The sequence below is a fragment of the Dendrobates tinctorius genome, unplaced genomic scaffold, assembly GCF_039654945.1.
Source record: "Dendrobates tinctorius isolate UK_male_01 unplaced genomic scaffold, ASM3965494v1 ptg000126l, whole genome shotgun sequence".
Taxonomy (NCBI): Eukaryota; Metazoa; Chordata; class Amphibia; order Anura; family Dendrobatidae; genus Dendrobates; species Dendrobates tinctorius.
Window position 1 is genome coordinate 29,059,252 of NW_027361794.1, and position 26,830 is coordinate 29,086,081.

The 26,830-nt window shown below is 45.4% G+C and overlaps 1 protein-coding gene across 1 annotated transcript in view; it reads left to right on the plus strand.

The window, feature by feature from the left end:
- The first annotated feature begins 16,740 nt into the window (after window positions 1-16,740).
- LOC141047216 (uncharacterized) overlaps window positions 16,741-26,830 on the plus strand; it is a 127,972-nt gene continuing 117,882 nt past the window's right edge. The window contains exon 1 of the mRNA XM_073542167.1: window positions 16,741-16,842. Coding sequence (XP_073398268.1) covers window positions 16,741-16,842 — 102 coding nt within the window. The remainder of the gene's footprint in view (window positions 16,843-26,830) is intronic.

Below are 26,830 nucleotides of genomic sequence, written 5' to 3' on the forward strand. Positions count from 1 at the left end.
GGCGTCCGATCTCAATTCCAGCCAATTTTAGGTTGAAAAAGTCAAACGGGGCTCCTTCCCTTCTGAGCCCTGCCATGTGCCTAAACAGTGGTTCCCTCCCACATATTGGGTATCAGCGTACTCAGGACAAATTTGACAACAACCTTTGGGGTCCAATTTCTCCTGTTACCCTTGGGAAAAAAAAATATTGGGGACTAAATGATCATGTTTGTGGAAAAAATATGATTTTTTATTTTCACGCCCGGGTGTTATAAACTTCTGTGAAGCCCTTGGGGGTTCAAAGTGGTCACCACACATCTAGATAAGTTCCTTAGGGGGTCTAGTTTCCAAAATGGGGTCACTTGTGGGGGGTTTCCACTGTTTAGGCACATCAGACGCTCGTCAAACGTGACATGGCGTCCAATCTCAATTCCAGCCAATTTTAGGTTGAAAAAGTCAAACGGGGCTCCTTCCCTTCTGAGCCCTGCCATGTGCCTAAACAGTGGTTCCCCCCCACATATTGGGTATCAGCGTACTCAAGACAAATTTGACAACAACCTTTGGAGTCCAATTTCTCCTGTTACCCTTGGGAAAACAAAATATTGGGGACTAAATGATCATGTTTGTGGAAAAAATATGATTTTTTTATTTTCACGCCCGGGTGTTATAAACTTCTGTGAAGCCCTTGGGGGTTCAAAGTGGTCACCACACATCTAGATAAGTTCCTTAGGGGGTCTAGTTTCCAAAATGGGGTCACTTGTGGGGGGTTTCCACTGTTTAGGCACATCAGACGCTCGTCAAACGCGACATGGCGTCCAATCTCAATTCCAGCCAATTTTAGGTTGAAAAAGTCAAACGGGGCTCCTTCCCTTCTGAGCCCTGCCATGTGCCCAAACAGTGGTTCCCCCCCACATATTGGGTATCAGCGTACTCAGGACAAATTTGACAAGAACCTTTGGGGTCCAATTTCTCCTGTTACCCTTGGGAAAACAAAATATTGGGGACTAAATTATCATGTTTGTGGAAAAAATATGATTTTTTATTTTCATGCCCGGGTGTTATAAACTTCTGTGAAGCCCTTGGGGGTTCAAAGTGGTCACCACACATCTAGATAAGTTCCTTAGGGGGTCTAGTTTCCAAAATGGGGTCACTTGTGGGGGGTTTCCACTGTTTAGGCACATCAGACGCTCGTCAAACTTGACATGGCGCCCGATCTCAATTCCAGCCAATTTTAGGTTGAAAAAGTCAAACGGGGCTCCTTCCCTTCTGAGCCCTGCCATGTGCCTAAACAGTGGTTCCCCCCCACATATTGGGTATCAGCGTACTCAGGACAAGTTTGACAACAACCATTGGGGTCCAATTTCTTCTGTTACCCTTGGGAAAATAAAAAAATTGTTGCTAAAATATTTTTGTGACTAAAAAGTTAAATGTTCATTTTTTCCTTCCACGTTGCTTCTGCTCCTGTGAAGCACCTGAAGGGTTAATAATCTTCTTGAATGTAGTTTTGAGTAGCTTCAGGGGTGCAGTTTTTAGAATGGTGTCACTTTTGGGTATTTTCTGCCATATAGACCCCTCAAAGTGACTTCAAATGTGAGGTGGTCCCTAAAAAAAATGGTTTTGTAAGTTTTGTTGTAAAAATTAGAAATCGCTTGTCAAATTTTAACCCTTATAACTTCCTAACAAAAAAAAATGTTGTTTCCCAAATTGTGCTGATGTAAAGTAGACATGTGGGAAATGTTATTTAGTAACTATTTTGTGTCACATATTTCTCTGTTTTAAGGGCATACAAATTCAAAGTTTGAAAATTGCAAAATTTTCAAAATTTTTGCTATATTTCTGTTTTTTTCATAAATAAACGCAAGTTATAGCGAAAAATTTTTACCACTAAAGTGAAGTACAATATGTCACGAGAAAACAATCTAAGAAACGCCTAGATCCGTTGAAGCGTTCCAGAGTTATAACCTCATAAAGGGACAGTGGTCAGAATTGTAAAAATTGGCCTGGTCATGAACGTGCAAACCACCCTTGGGGGTGAAGGGGTTAACTCCCGGTACACCGCGATCGTGTTTGATCACGGTGTGCAAGGGGTTAACGTGTCGGGGGCGGTCCGTGACCGCCCCTGACACATTGTGCCGGGTGTCAGCTGTGATAATCAGCTGACACCCGGCCGCGATCAGCGGCGCTCACCACGTGGGCGCCGCTGATCGCTGTGACGTACTATCCCGTCCCTGGGAATAAAGTCCCAGGGCTCATGGACGAGATAGTACGTCACATGGCAGAAAGGGGTTAAACACGGAGGTATGAATAAGGCCTTATTCAGGGACTGGGCAGTAATAGAATAGTAAAATCCATCCAGTGATCCTCCAATGTCTGCTGGACATGGGATGGGGAGAGTTTCTAGTTCTGTTAGAACATAGACACCAGACTTCTTGCTGTTAACCAGTTAATGCTTTCTTGTCCACCGCACTGCAGTGTCCAAAGAGGAAGACGGTGAGACAGGCAGCGACATCGCATCAGAGAGCTCGTGACCTCAGAAGATCCCCAGATCCTGGTATTGTGACATAATATTAAGAACAATATTCATTCATTGATATTACTCTATAGAAGGGAACCTGTTGCCTCGTGTTGCCGCTGTAAGATGCGGCCACCGCCTTTAGGGGCTTATCTACAGCATTCTATAACGCTGCAGATAAACCCCCGATCTAACCTGAAAGATGAGAAAAAGAAGTTTTCTTACACTCACCCGGGGGCGGTCCGGTCCGATGGATGCCGCAGAGATTTTTGCCGGCAGTTTTTCCGCCTCTGCCCCGTAACGGATCACTTATGGCCACACTGCGTTCGGCCTCATTCATTCCCTGTGGGAATTGTGAACATGTGCTGCACTTGCGGTTTTGAACTTGCAGTGAAACAAAAAAATCACAGCTCGCAGCGTTGTTTTCCGTTGCTGCAAGTACAGCATTTGCCGGATCTGCCGCGAATGGCAAAAATGGCCGATGTGACAGTAGCCTAAGTCCCTGACGACAGTGTCTGCATTAGTCATACTCATCAATGGGGGGGCAGCACTAAAAGTGCCCAGGGCAGCACAAACTCTAAATACGGCCCTGAGCGGAGGCTCCTGTTTTGGATAATAAGCCAACATGATCACATCTGCTCCAAATGAAAAGAAAATTAGTTTATTACAATGAGAGTTCGCTCACATAACTATATGATATGGTCGAGAACTATCCGATGTCTTATCAGATGGCGCTAGACCCAATATTATACCATGGGGCAGAGCAGAGCTGTACTCTGTATCTCATACTAATTCAGCATGAGGAAAAAAATCACAGCCACTGGCCACCTCCTGATGGGCACCATGAAGAATGTGACGTGACCAGATAAAGTCCATCAGCACCCTGCACCTTGGTTCAGCCGGACGTGGCTCTTCTTTACCACATGATGCTCACGAAGGAGTCACAAAAGCATTTTTTTACCAGGTAGATATTCTATATCCTGTTCAAATTGTTTTTATTGAAAATGTCCTAATTATTATACAATCCAGGTAATGACGGTCACAGAGGAGCGCCAGCCGTGCCTTCTCTGGGGAGATCAATGCCGCTCCAGCCGGGTGCCTCCAAAGAGGAAGGAGGTTGCGATGCTGGATGAACCCGGTCAGACGGAGCGCAAAGAGAGGGGAATGTAGATTTAAAATCTTCTTATATTAATCACATTGGACTACATTAATAAAAGAAGATTTTAAATCTACATTCCCCTCTCTTTGCGCTCCGTCCGACCGGGTTCATCCAGCATCGCTAATTATTATACAAGATAGAGTTAAACAAAATAAAGGAAAAAAAAGGGGAAACAAGGGAAAATAAAGGAAAATGGGAGAAGGAACTATCGCAAAGCAAGAACAGTTATTCTATCTCTGATACATGTACCAAGACATACTAAGATCAAGGGTAAGACAATGGAGTTATCATTTCTTTCACATTATCTCACCATTGTGATAATGAAACTATCACATATTATGGAAGCTATGTTCCTGATCAGGGCTGCCAAAAGGAATTTCAGGGCCCCATACTGGCAAAATTTTTGGGCTCCCATGAGACTCCGTCCAGGCTCCACCCCAGTTCTGCCTCCACTCAAGCCCCGCCTACACCCCTCAAACTTTCCACAGTCCCACCACCCACTCTTGGAAAAACTCTTCTGCCCCATCCTCACCAATCACACACTAACTGTTCCCATGGAACCGTATCACATACATAACCATCAGCTTTTGTTTTGACCAACGGATTTTTTAAGCCTGCCACCACGACAAGGTAGACTCTTTTGGCAGGGCCCTACTCTACTCTAACCTATTAAACGTTTCTTAAAATATCCAATAATCTTATTAGCAATATTTTCTATTTATTTTTCTTTAAGGGAATGTGTCACATACATTTTTTAAAGTAATTGAGATCCTATTGTTATAATCTTTTGTATAATCTGTATTTCTGATTGCAGATTATTGTATGCTGTTTCCTGAACATTTATGGAAGCTGCTCTCTTGCCTGTTTGGAGATATGGATATTGGACATATACATGTGTATGTATATCATAAGACATTATAGGGGACTCTATTTCCTTGGGAGAGTTTTCTATTCATGTTCTCATGTTTAGTTTCATGCAGATGTCATTGTGCAGGAAGGGGGAAGAGGAGAGCTGTGACATTACCTACTGGGAATGGTGGATTCTGTTATCTCTCATTGTAATCCTGCTTGTTATGATAATGAGGTGACTGCTAATAAGGGATCTCTTCTGGAAGTGCCAGTCTATTAGAAAAGTCGTTTCTGTTTATTATTTTATGATATAAGGGGTTACATACTTTAAACTCAATTCTTGCAAAACTTTTTTAACTATGATTAAAAGGATTGGCCATGTTCTGGTTATTGGTCATGAATGTGTTTGAGATGATAGGGCTCTTACTAATATGGCCTTTCTTGAATTACAGCAACAAATATGAAATATGGGAAATAGAAATATAGGCTATGCTGAATTTCTGCACTAAATGCCTTTTAATCATCTCATATAATTGTAGATCGTGAGCCCTCGCGGGCAGGGTCCTCGCTCCTCCTGTACCAGTCGTGACTTGTATTGTTTAAGATTATTCTACTTGTTTTTATTATGTATACCCCTCCTCACATGTAAAGTGCCATGGAATAAATGGTGCTATAATAATAGTAATAATAATATACTCATTGGTTAATAATAATAACTACCGTAGAGAGTGGACAATGCCCAAAACATAAAAGCTTCATAACACATTCCCACTAAATATTTTGCTAACTAAATCTATTTTCATAAGAGTCATTTAGTTAAATCCTTTGGTCAATTACATAAAGTGCAAAATTACAATGCCAATAACAAAAGAGAAAACAAAGAAAACAGACAAAACAAAAACAACACATATAACAATAACATATAACACAATAAAAATAAGGTCATTTTGTGAGATCAGAGAAACATAATATAAAAACAACAAAGAGTATTGCACACAATCTAAGGAACTGAAGCAGGTCCGACCCCCCTCTTTGCTTCTGCTCACCGGGCACCATACACTAGTACGGGCAGTAATGCCCTGATGGCGGCCCTGTCCCTGCCTACATGAAGTATGTAGCTAGTCTACATAGATCATGGGATGTCAGACATCCATTCCTGGCTACCTACAGTTGCCATTTCATCTAAGTACTCAGTCAATCTATATTAAAAGGAAACCGTCACCCCGCCAAGGTCATATATGACCTACTAATATGGGCACACAGGTATTAGGTACTAGTCCTACCTGTATACCTCTTATTAACGGTCTTGTTGTGGAGAAATGTTATATTCTGTCTTTACGTTAATGATTTCTTCCAGGCTCCGGGGCATTCTCTGCCTGGAAGAAATCCCTGCCCTCTCTCCTCATTACAATACTGCCCTCCTCCCATCAGCGCCAGTAATAGCCCCAGAATCCTGCGCCTGAGCCATGCACCTTGTCGGCGCGCACACCAGAGATTACTGGAGCGGAAGGCGCCGGCACCTCTGCAGAAGATCCCTGAGTGCAGTACCCATAGAAGGGAGGATGAGATATGTATTTCTGGGGGAGTGCAGGGCGCAGGCATGGGATTCCAGGGCCAAAACTGCCGTGCATGAGAGGGGGTTAGTATTACAATGAAGAGAGAAGGCAGGGATTTCTTCCAGGCAATGCAAGCCCCTGGAAGAACTCATAAACTTGAAAAAAGAATATAACATTTCTCAATAACAAGACCATTATTATGAGGCATACAGGTAGGTCTAGCGTAACATTTCTATTACCTGTATGCCCAAATTAATAGGTCATATACATCTCGGGGGGTGACAGATTACCGTTAAAGCATAAACACACATAGATAAGAATTAATATATATAATATGATGACGACAGCCGTCCAGACCTGCATCCCACCACAAGAAACAGTCCAGAGTAATCCCTGGAGAATGCTATCATCCTCAGTGACACAGTGAGGGGCTATGCGCCCCCTTCTGATCTCAGGCTATTTACTCATCTAGGAGTGTCTGCTCAAACTGTTGGGGTGCAGCTGTGGGACCCTATTTTCAGAGATGATGTCCTCCACTCAAGTCTCAAAAAGCTGAAAGGGTCTTCAGGAGAGGTGGGTAGTCGAGCTAGGCTATCAGACGGTCACCTCTGTAGCTGTAGTCATCCTTCCTATGGTACTATTCAGGGGTGGACATGTTATTGGTGCAAATTGTGAAATTGCACACGGGCCAAGAGGTAAGGGGACCCATTTCCACCTCCAAAGCAGATACAATTGTGCATTATGATGAGTTATTGGGCTGATCTTTCGCATAAAGATATAATATATCCACAAGACCATTAATATGAGTCATACAGGTAGGTCTAACGTAACATTTCTATTACCTGTATGCCCATATTAATAGGTCATATACGTCTCAGGGGGTGACAGATTACTTTTAAAGCATAAACACACATATATTAATTCTTATCTATCTAATAGGATGACGACAGCTATCCAGACCTGCATCCCACCACAAGAAACAGTCCAGAGTAATCCCTGGAGAATGCTATCATCCTCAGTGACACAGTGAGGGGCTATGCGCCCCCTTCTGATCTCAGGCTATTTACTCATTTAGGAGTGTCTGCTCAAACTGTTGGGGTGCAGCTGTGGGACCCTATTTTCAGAGATGATGTCCTCCACCCAAGTCTCAAAAAGCTGAAAGGGTCTTCAGGAGAGGTGGGTAGTCGAGCTAGGCTATCAGACGGTCACCTCTGTAGCTGTAGTCATCCTTCCTATGGTACTATTCAGGGGTGGACATGTTATTGGTGCAAATTGTGAAATTGCACACGGGCCAAGAGGTAAGGGGACCCATTTCCACCTCCAAAGCAGATACAATTGTGCATTATGATGAGTTATTGGGCTGATCTTTAGCACAAAGACATAATATATCCACAAGACCATTAATATGAGGCATACAGGTAGGTCTAGCATAACATTTCTATTAACTGTATGGCCATATTAATAGGTCATATACGTCTCAGGGGGTGACAGATTACCTTTAAAGCATAAACACACATATATTAATTCTTATCTATAATAGGATGACGACAGCTGTCCAGACCTGCATCCCACCACAAGAAACAGTCCAGAGTAATCCCTGGAGAATGCTATCATCCTCAGTGACACAGTGAGGGGCTATGCGCCCCCTTCTGATCTCAGGCTATTTACTCATTTAGGAGTGTCTGCTCAAACTGTTGGGGTGCAGCTGTGGGACCCTATTTTCAGAGATGATGTCCTCCACCCAAGTCTCAAAAAGCTGAAAGGGTCTTCAGGAGAGGTGGGTAGTTGAGCTAGGCTATCAGACGGTCACCTCTGTAGCTGTCGTTCCATTCAGGGGTGGACAGTGTTGGACATGTTATTGGTGCAAATTGTGCAACTGCCCACGAGCCAAGAGGTAAGGGGACCCATTTCCACCTCCAAAGCAGATGAAATTGGGCATTATGATGAGTTATTGGGCTGCAAAGGATCCATATATTGTTCATGCACAGTGTCCCTCTTCCGCCTGTGTCTTCCAGTGGCTCCAATATATAATTAATTTCCTGCAGTGAGAATCACATCACATTAATAATTTCCCGGCAATCAAGCTCAACACCATCAATCCTATCACTACCAATACTGTGTGGGCTTTTGAAAAGTTGAGAGTAAATTGTTTAACCCAACTCTGATAGACCCCATCCAGAAAAAGGGATTCCATCCCTCCTTGGATATATCTCCAGCTTTTTGCTGCAGCTCCTTTACTTTATCCATTATTGAATCATGTGCATCTTCTAGGAGCAGCATTGCTCACCTATAACAGCGCAAGTGCCCCCTTCACCTGCTAACAGGCAGTCAAGCGCCATTGTCTTCTGAAGGGCTACTATCCTCAGTGACATCACAAGTAGAAGCTAATGGAGGAGACACCAACAACCAAAACATTTGGTGACATCACAAGTAGTAGCTTATGGGGGCAAAACTAAGCACCAAAACATTCCGTGAAATGACAAATAAGAGCTAATGTGGGCGGAGCCAAGAACCTCACTTCCATTGAAGTGCATTGCCCAATATACTAGAGATCAAACGATATGAATCCTCCAATGTGGGGGAAGATTTGACTAGCTTCACTGCATATGGAGCTAATATGTATATACATCGGTGTTGTACAAGGATTTCCCAATATTGGTTGGATTTATATTTTTGATCTGGACTCTATATTACTATATGTCTCAATAACATCCGACAATTACATAGTTATCTTCATGTTACACGTGTTCCCTTTACAGGATATAACTTTAATCTCCCAGATTTGGATGATTCTCTAACAATACATGGCCTAAAAATCGAGAAGTCGTCATGTTCCAGTTCTGGCTGAGGGGATCCTCTCAATTATAACTAATCTATGGAGCTGATGAGCAAGAAAGTCAGAAGCCAGAATCATGTGATGGATAATCGGTAAATCGCTGTCATTTCTGGGCTTGTAGATAAATCCCGTCACATCCTATATATCTCCCTTTACTATTGGTAGAAGAGCTGTAATGCTTGGACAGCTCCTAATCTGAGGGGTTCACTAATTATTTTGGACCTGCTTGTATTATATAGAATAAAGACTCCAAAATGAATAAAAAATAAATGAGAAATAGATGATAGAAGAGAATGAAGGACACAACAAGAGATGACATAGAGCCGACTTACCGCTCTCTCCACCGTCTGCAACTGTCAGACGGAATGTTGGCTCTGCAGCTCCATACACAATGTGTGTGATGTCATAAGGCAAGGGGGCGGAGCCAGAAACCTCAACATTCCGTGACATCAGCAGCAGGAGCAGCAGTTATTTACAGAGACCAGAGCAGGCCATACAACCCATTCATTACCATATAAATGAAATTGACTCTAATTATCCATCTTGACCTCTTAAAACTTTCAAAAAATGCCACAATGTCATTATTACCATACATTGTAATTCCGGAGTAGTTTCCACTGATGTGAACAGTGATAAATCAACAATAATAACCCATATATCCCAGTATTACAGAAGATTAGATGATATGGATGGTTGGATGTGGAGGTGGACATGCTACTGTAGGATAAATGGCCAGTAAATAGGGGAGGACACTATAGACAATGTTACTATATACCAGGATTGGGCTATTAATTTTCACAAGGGGCTATATGAGAGACCATAACATATTAATTACAATTATTATTTTATATTAATAATAATTGTATAACTTAATATTGAGTAGAATTAAATATGCTGACACCCCCTACATACCATATGAACCCATATACAGCCCCCTTTAAACCTCTATATACTGTAAGAGCTCACACCTAGCTTCCTACATACAGTATGAGCCCTTACATAGCCCCTCCACATACATTGTAAGAACCCACCTAGCCTCTCTATATATAGTCTGAGCCCCCACATATCCTCTCTATATTCAATATCAGCCCTCACATAGCGCTTTGTATATAGTATGAGACCAACGCTAACCAAAAAAGGGTACACTAATGTCAATAATAATCCCAAATAGAGTGCAACACCTAGCCTATAAACTAATGAAGCCAAAAGACACGGAGAAAAAGAAAAGCCAAATAACATGGTATACACCTCCGTATATACAAAAGTGAAAAAACCTTTATTTCATCATGGACATGGTAACTTTAAAAACATTTAAAATACACAACAAACCAATAGCCCAAAACTCCCCAAAAGGCCCATAAGCCTTAAATACAACCCATGTAATGGGTGAATGGCAGCCCCCAGCATATGCAGAAAGAAAATACATGTGTCATACGGTGATAATGATAAATGAACCTATAAATACAAATATAAACAGAATGGGTGATGGTACATGCAGGATGCGACTAATCATCATTTCCCATTGCACAGGTATAAACAGTCAGAAAATAGAGTCTCCCACATATACCAAAGCATGTATGCAAAGAAGTCACCATAAAATAGTTGTAACAATACAGATGACGTCAAAAAATGGGCATAACTGACTGAGAATGCTATAATGAAATAAAAGTATGATCACCCAAAATGAGAAAGCCAGACACAGACATGGGGGCGGCAAGAAGTCCCGAGGGGGACAAGAAGGGAGAGTGGGAAGAGGCCCCACACGTATCGCCGCTTCGTCAGTCAGTTATGACTAAATCCAGTAACTGTTGACTACTAGTGATAGATATGGGTCGCCCTCCCAGGGCTGTGGGGTACTCGGTACCGGGCCGGTGTCGGCGGGATGTGTCACAGCAGCGGGGACCCGGTCCGTGGCCCTGGGAACCCAATTAATAGGGGGAGTTTGCATGGTAGAATGTAGTGAATGGAATAGTTCGTGACGCCACCTGTGGTGTTCGGCAAGTGAGATGTTAAACCGACGCTGCTTGCAGATCCTCTGGGGCTGGTGGTGTGTTGCAGCCAAGATGGTGAAGCTCCCCACAGGTGAAGCTATAGCCCCAGGGCAGTGTAGATGTGGAGTTAGAGGAGAGGCACAGGCAGTGTCGAAGCTGGTACCCAGATGTAGCAGTGCTGGGTGTGTTGACGCAAGAATCAATGGAGGACACCAGGGCTTGTAGTTCCAAAGCTTTACTCACAGTGTGTAGTACACACAGGTGCCTGCCTCCGTACTGTGTCCTCTGGGTCAGAGGCTCAATCAACCTCCAGGTCAGATGGAATGCTCCCTTCCAATGCTCTGCCAACATGTACCTTTCTGAACGTCTCCTCTTATAGCGCCTTTAAGTGTGAAGATCTCCTACTACTGAGTTACACTGGAGTTCCTCCTGACAGATGTTCCCAAGAACTCTACTTGTACGGCAGACAGCTGTAGCCTGCTTTGGGGACTCCTCACTCCTGAGTCCCGGCTCACTATCCAAGTTGCTGTTGTGCCCCCAAGTCTTAGATGGGAGTAGTGCATTTACAGCCCACTACTCCACTGGTGTCTGCTGCAGAACCATTAGTGTCCATACAACCTCGGGGACCGGGCCCCGGCCTTGCGCTTAGAACTTCTAGGCAGGGTTCTTCCTCTAACCCACGTCCTCTCTGTTCCCTTTACTCCTTCGTTCCATTCTAATCTCTCTCTCCTTCTTATGGAAGCTCAGGTTTCAGTTCAATGTCTTTCTCCTTCTTTCCTTTCCCGTGCCAGCAGACCCAGGTCACTGAGGTCTGCTGCAGCACCTCCTTCCTCCATTCCTCTCTCGGGGATCTTCTTTCCTCACTCCTCTCTGACTGGCTTCCTCTCCCAGACTGACCTGTAATCCAAAACCTTCCCACTCTTTTATGTATTCTCAACTCCACCCGCCTCCCAGCACGTTTCGTGTTCCAAGCAGGGAACCACCAAAGGTGCTCTGCTACTCTCTAAGCAAGGAGCCGCAATGTGGCTTTGCTGAACTACTCTGTTGTGTGGAGTGCGAGTGCTGGAGCGTGGTCAGGAGCCTCCAACTTACCTGGGTGGTGGGGCACCACACACCTCAGGAGGAGGTGCAGTACCTCTGTGGCGGCTGAGCGTATCACAGAAGAATATAAAATAATATTCAAGTCACCTTTATTCCATCCAGGTTAAAAATTAGAACATTCATGGTACAAGATTATTTTACGACTAAGGTCTTTAGCCAGAAACGCGTCAGAATGAACATGTTTTTAATCTTGTACCATGGATGATCTAATATTTAATCTGGAAGGAATAAATACTTGAATTCACATTCTGCTCTGCCCTCCAGTTCTTTAGAAGGAACATGAAGCAATTTGAGAGCCTTTTAGGCAGATAGGTCCAAGTTGCCATCTCCTAGTCTGTGGTTAGGCTAGCTCTGCCCCGTAGGCACCACTAGGGACTGCGGTGCCAAGAGATCTATTCTGTACAAGAACCATCAGGGTCAGTTGCAGCTATTTAGTGTATAACCTATTTTCCCAAGTGAGTTACCACACAGGCATAACACCCCGATTTGCCTGAGCTACTTGTGAAGGAACGCCTCGTGTGCGCCCTTTTCCACAAGACAGCTACAGCTGCCGCTGATCTAGTAGTGCTTCAGCAGCTCTTGCAAGTGCCAGTTCACACACTGGTGTGCGACGTGACCATACTCTGGAACCCCACATTACATATGTTGGCAAGTGTTTGTGAGCAGCAGAGGGCAGTAGTTAAATACGAGCTACAACATGCCGGTCAGTATTCCGATCAGTCTCCGCACATAACAACTGACAAGTTGGCATTACCAATTACCATTCATTACCAATATACAACACTACAGAGAGAGGTTGAGCTTTGTCCTGGGTAACTGTATCCCTGTAGAGACTTGTTATTAACACTATTATTTAGTCCTCTATCTCTTAAATCTGTGTAGTTATATCCTGTAAGTGAATGGTCACTGATACATCTAATATATAAAGCTCAAAGTGTGTATGTATGTATGTATGTATGTGTGTATGTCCGGGATAGGCATCCGCACCATCGCAGCTACAGCCACAAAATTTGGCACAGTCGCACGTCTGGACCCCGAGAGCGTCCTAAGCTATGTTGTGAGGTGAAATTTTATCCCCGCGCGTTCCAATTCACCAAACAATTTTGCCCCTATCTACATACTGGGGGGAAAAACTGTGTGCGTGTCAAGCCCCACCCCTCATTATGATGTCATAATGCCCCTATCTGCATACTGGGGAAGCAGTGTGTGCGCATCAAGCCCCGCCCCTCATTATGATGTCACAATGGTTGCCATGGCGACGCTGATGTCATCATAGGTTGCAAGCCCTGTCGCCGCTCATTATGATGTCATAATGGTTGACTATGGGATGGAGGATGTGTGATGGGTATATGGGCACTGGACTATGGGATGGAGGATATGTATGACGGGTATATGGGCACTGGACTATGGGTTGGTGGATATGTATGACGGGTATATGGGCACTGGACTATGGGATGGAGGATATGTATGACGGGTATATGGGCATGGACCTATGGGTTGGTGGATATGTATGACAGGTATATGGGCATTGGACTATGGGATGGAGGATATGTATGATGGGCATATGGGCACGGGACTATGGGATGGAGGATGTGTGATGGGTATATGGGCACTGGACTATTGGATGGAGGATATGTATGACGGGTATATGGGCACGGGACTATGCGATGGACGATATGTAAGACCGGTATATGGGCACGGGACTATGGGATGGAGGATGTGTGATGGGTATATGGGCACTGGACTATGGGATGGTGGATATGTTTGATGGGTATATGGGCACGGGCCTATGGGATGGAGGATATGTATGATGGGTATATGGGCACGGGACTATGGGATGGAGGATATGTATGATGGGTATATGGGCACGGGACTATGGGATGGAGGATGTGTGATGGGTATATGGGCACTGGACTATGGGATGGAGGATATGTATGACGGGTATATGGGCACGGGACTATGGGATGGAGGATATGTATGACGGGTATATAGGCACGGGCCTATGGGATGGAGGATGTGTGATGGGTATATGGGCACTGGACTATGGGATGGAGGATATGTATGACGGGTATATGGGCACTGGACTATGGGATGGAGGATATGTATGACGGGTATATGGGCACGGGCCTATGGGTTGGTGGATATGTATGACGGGTATATGGGCACGGGACTATGGGATGGTGGATATGTATGACGGGTATATGGGCACGGGACTATGGGATGGAGGATGTGTAATGGGTATATGGGCACTGGACTATGGGATGGTGGATATGTATGATGGGTATATGGGCACGGGACTATGGGATGGAGGATATGTATGATGGGTATATGGGCACGGGACTATGGGATGGAGGATGTGTGATGGGTATATGGGCACTGGACTATGGGATGGAGGATATGTATGACGGGTATATGGGCACGGGACTATGGGATGGAGGATATGTATGACGGGTATATGGGCACGGGACTATGGGATGGAGGATATGTATGACGGGTATATGGGCACGGGCCTATGGGTTGGTGGATATGTATGACGGGTATATGGGCACAGGACTATGGGATGGAGGATATGTATGATGGGTATATGGGCATTGGACTATGAGATGAAGGATGTATGATGGGTATATAGGCACGGGACTATGGGATGGAGGATATATATGATGGGTATATGGGCACGGGACTATGGGATGGAGGATAATTATAATTTGCTATAACTATCCACAGTTAGTTACTATGCCCGGGCAGCGCTGGGCTCTTCAGCTAGTTGTCTCTAAATCTGGATAATTGTATCCCATTGGCCAGATAATTACCTTATATTCCAGTACCTGGGAAATTGTATCCCAGTAGTGATAGCTCTACTGATTTATACAGTATACCTATCCTGTTGGCTAATGGTCTGGCTAAATTTATCCCTCTACTATCAGCAACTATTGTATTTCTAATTGCACTTTAATCTTATTATTATATAATTTATCAATAAAGGTTATATTTTAGTAGACTTTAGTTAGGGTTTATTTGCTGTCTCAGACTTTTCCCTCTCCCCATATTGTATACACATACATCCCTTCCTTGCCCCCCAAGCTGTGTATTCAAATCTTCCCCAACCCCATTACAATAAATCGTCAGTTTCTTCAGTTCCATTGGAGCACTTAGCACCGATGCTGTTTGCGCCTCTGAGGCGCCGTCGAATGACGTCAACAGGGTGATCACATGACTTGATCACGTTGCTGACATCGCCATATCCCGGTGGTCAGGACTTCAATTGTGCTCAGTCCGTCTGAAAAATGCAAGTACAATTGATCACTGGGATCCGGCGCACTTCATCTTCTCTGAGCTTGACATCCGTCTCAGAGAACAGCCGACTCATAGTCTGCCTGGCCCATAATGCAACCTCCAGGAAATCACCTCGGACCGCCGGATGAGGCGGCTCAACGGTGTTCCCTTGCCAGCTGAACCGGGGGCAGATACCCCTCCTGCCCTCCCCTAGAACTGCCTCTGGGTTAAGGCTAAATAACAGAAGCAGTTGCTGTTTTCTATAAAATTTATAAAAAGCAGTACATTATAGTAATACCTTGACTAACGAGTGCAACGACTTATGAATTTTGCGAGATGCGAGCCGTCACTCTGTCAGCTTTATGATGTGAGCCGAGATCTGAGTTACAAGCAAGCGAGCTTACACCACTCACCTCGTGGTTACCCTGCCGTGCAAGCACCTCTGTCATTGCTTCATTCTTCAACTATGGGTCCTAAAAAAGTGAGTTGCCCTGTCAGTTCTTTTTATCTTTTCTTTTGATTCAGGACCTTACCATCTTTTGCTGCACACAGGTTTTTAGTATTACCAACGTTGCCATTTTCCTCAGGTGGACTCTATTTTAAGCATTGCATGCTGTGTGTATTTGACATGGGGCTGTTCATAGCATAATGGTTATTTTTTGGTTCATTCTTCTGCTAATTTTGCTGTTAATGAATCTTTTTTAAAAACTCCTAATAAAATAATTGGTGTGGTTTTGGGGGGGCTGGAAGAACGGATTAATTGCATTTCATTTCATTTTAATGGGGACATTAAATTTGATATACAAGCAAATTGAGTTAAGAGCTCGGCCACAGAACGAATTAAACTTGTAAGTCAATCACTGTATATGGTTTTTAGTGATGAGCGAACATGCTCGGATAACATCTGATCCAAGCATGCTCGGGTGTTATCCAATGCCTTCAGTGTCACCAACTCCCTGCCATCCCCTTGTCCGGTTCCAATACGGAAAGGTTCCAGGAAAGACATCTCAGCTACTCCTGCCTCGGTTGTAGACCCCGGATCCTTCTTGAGACAGTCCTTAAGCTGGTGCTCACCTGCACGATCCTCAGCCTGGGACCCCTTCCTGCTGTAGCAGCTCTATCCCCACAGCCGGCAGACTGTCTCTTTCACTGCTCCTTGCACCTTGCCCTAGGCAAGGCTGCCCGGGCTCTGCTGTCTATCCAGGAAGTGTCCTGACTATATCCCTATGCTCTGCCCTGCTCAACTCTGACTCCTCCCTACTGACAAACCTCTATGCTAACTGTACCTAACTAACACTCCTATTCTATTTTAATCTATTCCTTTTCTCTATGATGACCCCTCTATTCTAATCCCCCTACGGTCCTATACTATCTAAGATCCTATCCTGGCCCTAAGCCTATACATCGTACATGACAGATACATCACATTACAGTACATAACAAGTATAATAACGTTAGTGAACAATGAGGTGCCACACGTAACCATGAGAGCAGCGTCCAGGGAAGAGGAGGAATGTGAGGGTCCCTGCCACCTCCTTACACTCCTCCTTCCTAAAATATGGTCATCCCTGAACATGGCGGCACCTGTAAGCTTAAAATTGTTAGAATTTTTTTAAAATATATATACAGTTAGTACAGCCTATGTCCAATGCTGCTTAGGGTCAAACGTGACTCTGTCTCCACTTGGTTAGAGCCCCCCAACAAAAGAACTCAAGTTCCTTTAGTGTGGGTCTGACTGACCTCGGTCTACTGGCTCCTGGGACCCATCTTAAAGGGAACCTGTCACCCCCCTGGGCGTTCTTCAGTTAAAGAGCCACCTTCAGCAGCACTAAGGATGCATTCTGTGAAGGTGGCTCTTCTTTTTCTGACCCCCAGTAATGCCAAAATATTGACTTTTATAATTAGCTCCTCTTACCTGTAATGTGTCCCATAGGTATGATGTGTCCCCCATATCAGCCGCCTACCATCCGTCAATCATGCCTGAGTGGCGCCTCAGTGCCACCCACCATCTGTCCATCATGATGCCCCATGCGTCGCTACCTCCTCTTGATTTGAATCCTGGTGCCTGCGCTGTGACAAGCATTCTCGGGCATGCGTAGTGTGCGCTGCCCTAGAACCGATATCAGGCGCCTACGCGTTGTGGAGGCCCCAGATCCCGCCCTGCAATGTGTTATGACATATTCACACTGCGGGGCTGGGGCCTCCACAATGCGCAGACGCAATAGCCTGATGTCGTTCTCGGGCAGCGCACACTGCGCATGCCCGAGAACACTTGTCACAGCGCAGGCGCCGGGATTCAAATCAAGAGGAGGCAGCGACACACGGGGCATCATGATGGACAGATGGTGGGTGGCGCCGCACAGGCATGATTGACGGATGGTAGGCAGCTGATAGAGGGGGACACATTATACTTGTGGGACACATTACAGGTATGAGGAGCTAATTATAAAAGTCAATATTTTGGCATTACTGGGGATCAGAAAAAGAAGAGCCACCTTCACAGAATGCAGCCTTAGTGCTGCTGAAGGTGGCTCTTTAAGTGAAAAACGCCCCTGGGGGGTGACAGGTTCCCTTTAACAACAACAGTACATATAGTCCTGACCTGACTTGCTCCTCGGGTCCTCCTGTTCAGATTTTCCCCCCTTCTCCTTTAGCAGAGTACGGACCCTTAACAAAACAAGTGGGCTGCTTTTATCAGAGGACAGTACAGGGTTAAAACAGGAAAAGTTCAGGGTTAAAACAGTCCAGTACATAAAGCAGCCATTACAGGCCATTACTGTTTCCAAGGGTGATTAACCCCTTCATGTTTTAGTCCCGTAATCCAGCAGGGGGTGTGCAAACGTGCACAAATACAGTTGTGGTCAAAAGTATTGACACCCCTGCAATTCTGTCAGATAATACTCCGTTTCTTCCTGAAAATGATTGCAAACACAAATTCTTTGTTATTATTATCTTCATGTAATTTGTCTTAAATGAAAAAACACAAAAAGAATTGTCCTAAAGCCAAATTGGATATAATTCCACACCAAACATAAAAAAGAGAGTGGACAAAAGTATTGGCACTGTTCGAAAAATCATGTGATGCTTCTCTAATTTGTGTAATTAACAGCACCTGTAACTTACCTGTGGCACCTAACAGGTGTTGGCAATAACTAAATCACACTTGCAGCCAGTTGACATGGATTAAAGTTGACTCAACCTCTGTCCTGTGTCCTTGTGTGTACCACATTGAGCATGGAGAAAAGAAAGAAGACCAAAGAACTGTCTGAGGACTTGAGAAACCAAATTGTGAGGAAGCATGAGCAATCTCAAGGCTACAAGTCCATCTCCAAAGACCTGAATGTTCCTGTGTCTACCGTGCGCAGTGTCATCAAGTAGTTTAAAGCCCATAGCAATTGTGGCTAACCTCCCTAGATGTGGACGGAAAAGAAAATTTGACAAGAGATTTCAACGCAAGATTGTGCGGATGTTGGATAAAGAACCTCGACTAACATCTAAACAAGTTCAAGCTGCCCTGCAGTCCGAGGGTACAACAGCGTCAACCCGTACTATCCGTCGGCGCCTGAATGAAAAGGGACTGTATGGTAGGAGACCCAGGAAGACCCCACTTCTTACCCCGAGACATAAAAAAGCCAGGCTGGAGTTTGCCAAAACTTACCTGAAAAAGCCTAAAACGTTTTGGAAGAATGTTCTCTGGTCAGATGAGACAAAAGTAGAGCTTTTTGGGCAAAGGCATCAACATAGAGTTTACAGGAGAAAAAAAAAGGCATTCAAAGAAAAAAACACGGTCCCTACAGTCAAACATGGCGGAAGTTCCCTGATGTTTTGGGGTTGCTTTGCTGCCTCTGGCACTGGACTGCTTGACCGTGTGCATGGCATTATGAAGTCTGAAGACTACCAACAAATTTTGCAGCATAATGTAGGACCCAGTGTGAGAAAGCTGGGTCTCCCTCAGAGGTCATGGGTCTTCCAGCAGGACAATGACCCAAAACACACTTCAAAAAGCACTAGAAAATGGTTTGAGAGAAAGCACTGGAGACTTCTAAGGTGGCCAGCAATGAGTCCAGACCTGAATCCCATAGAACACCTGTGGAGAGATCTAAAAATCGCAGTTTGGAGAAGGCACCCCTCAAATATCAGGGACCTGGAGCAGTTTGCCAAAGAAGAATGGTCTAAAATTCCAGCAGAGCATTGTAAGAAACTCATTGATGGTTATCGGAAGCGGTTGGTCGCAGTTATTTTGGCTAAAGGGTGTGCAACCAAGTATTAGGCTGAGGGTGCCAATACTTTTGTCTGGCCCATGTTTGGAGTTTTGTGTGTAGTGATCAATGTTTTGCTTTTTGCTTCATTCTCTTTTGTGTTTTTTCATTTAAGACTAATTAAATGAAGATAATAAAAGCAAAGAATTTGTGTTTGCAATCATTTTCAGGAAGAAACTGAGTATTATCTGACAGAATTGCAGGGGTGTCAATACTTTTGGTCACAACTGTAAACTTGGATAAGGGATAGAAGAAAAACAAACAACAGTCCTTCAACTGTGACCATACTGGCCACCACTGACACCAAGTCCTGGTCCCGTCCAGGGCTCACTACCCTTTCACAGATACGGAACAGTCTCTCCTGCACTTCAATCCATGCAACTAGCACATCCAGTTCATTTTAGGGGGTGCCTTCACTCCTTGCTCTACTTGCAACTGGAATAATGGGCCGCATTCTGGTCCTGAATTATTATAAACGTGTTGCCCGAAGACCCGCTGGAGGGGAGGACTCTCCGCTCTTTCTCCTGCTCCTTTCCTCTGTCAGCGGCTGATTCATGGTACCTGGAACTTCCTGCTCCCGTGACCCGATTGTGGCCACCGCTTCCTTTAAGGGCGCCTCTGACTTTCTGTAGGGACTACGATCATTGCAGACGGCTGCACGCAATACTGCGCTTCCTGTGCCTGTCTCTCTTTGATGCTGGAGACCATTTTCACCGCCACAGCATACTGTCCACGTGGCCCTTGTTCTTTAATAAATGTCACTCGGTCCCATTCCTGAAAAGGACCGTCAAAACTAATGGACCCGGCATTCACATAGACCTTGTCCCCAGTCTCGACCTCATGGATGAATCATACAGCCCCTTATATACTATGATGGTCCAACTGTCAGCACCCTGTACATTATAGTGCGATTGTACCCCAGAGCTCCCAAAAAAAAAAAAAGAATCCCTATACTCACCTAATCGAGATTCCTCATCCTCCGCAGTGTCTGTCTCTTCTTCTATCCATTCTCGCAGTGGATTCTGATGGCATGATGCAGTGACATCTTTGCACTGCCAATGTTCCTTGCTTAGTGCTGGACTCCAGCAGGCCGAAGATAGAAGGGACGCCCACAGCGGGCTGGGGTAAGTGAAGAAGCCAGTGACTATGTGCTCCGTCACAACTGTTAAAAGTATGCGCATCTTGAGGAAGCTGATTCTGTTAGCAACATAGCGGATAAGGCAGCCCACAACCAGACAGGCCCTTCTGCCATTTGCCAGAATTGCAAGATGGCCAGTCCGGCCCTGCAAGGTCCTTAATCCTGCAAATCTTCTAGCGCACTTTGGTTCCGCTTGATTTTGGCTGGCCAGCAGATAGCAGTCTTTCCTCATTAATGGCACATCTTGCACTAATTTTCCAGTGGTCTCATCACTTTGTTACTTTCTTCCCCCCCTTTTTGCTCGCCAGTCCTCGGGTGAGTGAATTCTTTTGAGTTTGAGGTTTCCCCACAGGTAGGCCGATGTCAGCCAACAATTGCGTGCATTCCTGGGTCTTCTGGGATCAAACAAATTCATCCTGAGCATACTTGTTAGAGGTAATCCCGGCATTGGCTCGCTCAGTCCTGAGGAGCTCTTCCTGCAGAGGCGCATTTGGGGTACTTGGAGACTCAAGCACTGGGTGTGGTAAGTCGACTCTGAATTTGTTTTGACCCTGTTAACCATTATTCTTCTTCCTCTAAGACTGCCCATTGTGGACCTCAGCCACTTCAGTTGGGGCCCCTGCCTGGTATGGTCTTCTGCTTCAGAAGAGCAGGGTCACAGCATATTCCTGTGCAACACCTGAGGTCTAACCTCATAGACTGGGTTTTTCAGGTGATTCTTCCTCACCACTCGGTAGAGTACCGCCTCCCAATGATGATGCAGCTTGTTTCCGGGTCATTTGACCGGCATCAACACATGGTCCCCTGGCTGAAGTGGTCCATCTGACATCGATTATCGACTTGAATGTTCCACTTCCTGAAGCTTCTGCTCAACCAGCTTCCTTACCGTCTGAAATCTGTGACTGTTCTCGGATCCTGGCACTAGGACTACTGCCCGAACAGGAATCCTCTGCCTCCAGCTCCAGTTCAGTGGTCTCTCCGCCAAACAGTAGCATGTAAGAGGTGTTACTAGCAGTCGCATGGAAACAATTATTGCAAACCCACAACAACTTAGAGGCAAATTCGAGCCGCTTCATCTTCTTGTCCTCTTCCAGGGTCCGCAACATTTGCAACAGGGTTCGGTTGAAGTGCTCACAATCCCCATTTCCCTGTGGATGATATGGTGTGGTTTGGGATCTGTTGATTCCATGGATGCAGTACAGTTTGTTTGTCACTTGCCCCTGGAAGCAGGACCCTGGGTCGTAGTGAATTCACTTTGGGCATCCATATATGCGAATGAAGTCCTGACAAATGGCTCTGGCTGTAGGTTCAGCTGTCTGATCCTGGGTGGGAGTCACCACTGCAGGGTTGCCATTAGGAATTTCGGGGCCCCATATTGGCAAAATTTTCGGATCCCCCTTGAAACTCTGCCCAGGCTCCACCATAGCCCCACCTCCACCCCTCGGACCTTCCACGGTCCCACCAACCTCTCTTTTAAAAAATCCACTTCTGCACCATATAACCCCCCATTATACATCACCAGATCACATACATAGCCAGCAGCTTTTGTTTTGGCCAAAAGATTTTTTAATCCCCCTCCACGACAAAGTAGTCTCTTCTGGCCAGGCTTTACTCGACTGTAACTTATTAAACAATTGTTAAAATATCCAATACAATTTTAGGTATATTTTTATTTCATTTTTTTAAAATGACCATTAACATCACATACAAGGGAAAAATACCACTGCACCATGACCAGATCACATATTACCACCACATAGTGACCAAATATTACCACATACAGGGAATAAATACCACCACAATATAACTAGACAACATATTACCACCACTGTGACCGAATAATAGCACATATAAGGAACAAATACTGCCACACCATGACCTGACCACATATTACCACCACATAGTGACCAAATAATAGCACATACAAGGAACAAATGCCACCACATCATGACCAGATCACATATTACCACCACATAGTGATTGAATATTACAATATTGATCATTAATAAAATAAAAACACAGTACTAATGCCATTATACACAGGGGATATGTACTTAGTATACAGTGTCCGTGTACAGGTAATACAGTGATCACCTGTGACATTATACACAGGAGCTCTGTATATAGTGTCAGTGTACAGGTAATACTGTGATCACTAGTGACATTATGCACAGGAGCTATGTATATAGTATACAGTATATAGTGTCAGTGTACAGGTAACACACTGACTCACCGGTGACATCTCTAGTTAAAGTCCTTCATCTTCGCTTCTCTTCTTCATCCAGTTCAGACCACGATCACTTCTTCCAGTCAGGACTCGTCTCTGCATAAAATAACACAGTAATCTATAGTACATTCCCGGATTTTTGCCCAACTTCTATACTACGCCAGATGAAAAAAGCGACCATGTCGCCATGCATAGTGACAGGACCTCTCCTCCCCCACACTGAAAACTGTAACCTCAAAAATAATATCCCCTATAGTAATAATATCCCACATTCTGGACCCCACGTGTCCACACATTCTGCCTCATGTCTCTGCATATTGCCCCATAGCATCCCTAATTGTATAATGCATCCCATAGTCATATATAGCAGTATAATGCACCCCCATAGGGGTATAATATAACCCATAGGGGTATTATGCACCCCCATAATGCTCCCCCATAGGGGTATAATGCTCCCCCATAATATAATGCGATAGGTAGAGCTGAGCGAAACGGGTCTGTCAAGTTCATAAGTCGCTGACTTTTGCTAAAGTCGGGTTTCATGAAACAAAATCCAACCATAGCGTGAGGTCGGCCATGAGGTCGGCGACCAGAGCGCCAAAGTCGCATTTCAAATGATGCTTCCAGCACCCTTTTTCACCCAATGATGGAGGACGCACACTGTGGGCAATGCGATGACATGGGCAGCGGTCACCACCATCTTTGAGAAGGGCATGCAAGTGATTGGCTTGCTTTGTGTGGCGTCACAGGGGCTATAAAAGGGCGTGCACGTCAACCGCCATCTTACTTCTGCCGACCTTAGCATAGGGAGGGAGAGGTGGCTGATTCTGAATAAGGGAGAGCGTTAGGCAGGGAAGAAGAACCCAAAAACTGCTTCTGCTGGTAGCGATTTCCAATTACAACACAACACTTTGTGTGCAGTGACAGGGGAGGCTCTATTTTTGTGCATCAGCTCTGTTGGTTATTAGGCTGCCTTATAAGGCTCCCTGATAGCTGCATTGCTGCTTGCACATTGCTGTGCAAACTGCTTTTTTAAAAGCAAAAATACTTTTCTTCCTCTTTTCTGCACAGTTACCAAGCGTTCGTTTTTCCACACTTTTGTGTGCAGCAGTCCTGCTTATTAGGCTGCCTGCGTCCATACTTGGACTGAGAGCATCATTGTCAGCCTCCTAACGTCTCTAGGGAGATTCTCCCCCATACTATATACACCTTGTACTTTGTCATACACCAGCCAATTTCAGCCTGTTAAATTGAGGTGTAATCTATAGTGGGCCTGAGATAATAGTTCAGCCTCCTAAAATCTCTAGGGAGCTTCCAATTCTCCCCAATACTATATACACCTTGTACTTTGTCATACACCAGCCAATTTCAGCCTGTTAAATTGACGTGTAATCTATAGTGGGCCTGAGATAATAGTTCAGCCTCCTAAAATCTGTAGGGAGATTCAAATTCTCCCCAATACTATATACACCTTGTACCTGGTCATACACCTGCATATTTCAGCCTGTTGAATTGAGGTTTAATCTGTAGTGGACCTGAGATAATTGTTCAGCCTCCTAAAATCTCTAGGGGTATTCAAATTCTCTCCAATACTATATACACATTGTACCTTGTTTTACAGTACCATATAGCTGGTGGTATTTTGGGTACATTTTCCCAAAAATGAGGAAGTATGGTGGAAGAGGCCGTGAACGTGGGCGGGGGTTGCCAGCTGGTACTGATGGTGGTGGTGCTGGTGCTGCATCTGCTGGTAGTGGCAAAAGCACAATAGCACCTAAGGCAGGAGGTGTTGAGCCTGCGTCATTGTCTGGCTCCACAAGGCCTCGAAGGCTCCCTTTTCTGGGAGTAGGTAAACCGCTTTTAAAGCCGGAGCTTCAGGAACAAGTTTTGGCTAACATTGCTGACACAGCCTCCAGCTCTATCGCCTCCTCTTCTGAAGTTTCAAAAAATAAAAGCACTGTGTCATCAGTGGAGGCTCCTGGACAGGAACAAACCTTTCCTTGTGTCCTTCACCCCTACCAAAAGTGAAGGATGCGGCAGGCCACACTACAGATTTCTCCATGGAGCTCTTTTCACATACCATGCCTGGGTTATCAAGTCAAATCGTGAATTCCCCAGTCCAAGATGAATCTGACATGCAGTGCACTGATGCACAGCCACTGCTAGATTTTTCTGCTGGTACATTCACTCAGAGCACTACATTGTCCTCGCAGTGTACTGAGCCAGAATCTGACCCTGATGAGACTCAGGTGCCCCTTTCCGCATACTATACCACCTTACACGGTGACACAGAGGAAGGTGCACATGAAATTGAAGAGAAGGTGATGGATGACCCAGTTGTTGACCCAGATTGGCATCCATTGGGGAAAGAGGGTGCCGCTGCCAATAGCTCAGAAGAGGAGGAGGAGGAGGATCCGCAGCAGGCATCGACATCGCAACAGCTGTTATCTGGCAGGCCCGTAGCAGTCCAAAAACGGGTTACAAAAACCAAAAGTGTTGCAGGACAGCTTGGCCAGACGGTCAAATTAGCACAGCGTGCAAGGCTTCAAAATGTTTTCCACAGTAGGAAGTGTGCAGTGTGGCACGTTTTTGAACGAAATCCTAATGATCAGGCAAAGGTTATCTGTAAGAAGTGCGCAAAGACCTTTAGCCGAGGGAAAAATCTGAGAAATTTGAATACCAGTTGCATGCTTAGACACTTAACCACCATGCACTTGCGAGCGTGGACGGACTACCAAACCTCACATACCACATGTGGACCTGCTCCGAATGAAGGTAGTCAGCAACGCTACATCGCTTCCCCCACTGTAAGCCCACCGGTTAGCACACCACCAGCAGCAAATGTTGAGGTGTCGTCGCAAGGCCAAAGCAGTCAGGGAATCACAATATTATTGCTACGAAAGACTGAATCTAGGCCATCAGCAAGACCACCAACACCATCACCAACCCTCTCTCAGTCCGCCATGTCCACCGCTAGTTCCACCATATGCAGCTCTCAAGTCCAGCTCACCCTACCAGAGACTCTGAGTAGGACAAGAAAGTACTCATCCTCTCATCCGCATACACTGTGTTTGAACGCCCACATTGCCAAACTAATCTCGTTAGAGATGATGCCCTACCGGTTGGTTGAAAGTGAAGCTTTCCGTGAGCTCATGGCCTACGCAGTACCACGGTATGACCTACCCAGTCGACATTTCTTTTCTCGAAAAGCCATCCCAGCCCTCCACCTGCATGTGAAAGACCGCATTGTCCATGCACTCAAGCAATCAGTGAGTGGAAAGGTGCACCTCACAACAGATGCATGGTCCAGTAGGCATGGCCAGGGCCATTACGTGTCCATCACTGCGCACTGGGTTAATGTGGTGGATGCAGGGTCCACAGGGGACAGCGGCGGTGGGACAGTGCTGCCTAGCCCACGGTATAGGAAACGTTGGCTGTAGGCGTTCGACCCTCCTCTTCCTGAAGCGAAAGGTCGTCCACAGAGCGCAGTCGCACGAGCACGCCATCCGCAGCTGCCAGTGTTGCACCCAAGGTGTCCCACTATCGAACAGCTAGTGGTAAGCGTCAGCAGACTGCTGAAGATGATGTGTTTGGGTGACAACAGACACACCGCGGAGGTACTGGCCGACTACTTGCAGCGGCAAACTTAGTCATGGCTGGGCAGTCTACATTATGAGGCAGGCAAGGTAGTTAGTGATAACGGCCAGAATTTTGTGGCAGCCATAGCCCTTTCAAAACTCAGACACATACTTTGTCTGGCTCACACCTTGAACCTGGTGGTGCAGTGCTTCCTCAATAATTATCCGGAGTTAACAGCCCTGCTCCATAAGGTGCGAAGACTGTGCTCGCACATCCGCCGGTCGCCCGTACACTCCAGTCGTATGCAAAAGCTGCAGCAATTGCTCCACCTTCCCAAGCACTGCCTAATTATCGACGTTGCAACAAGGTGG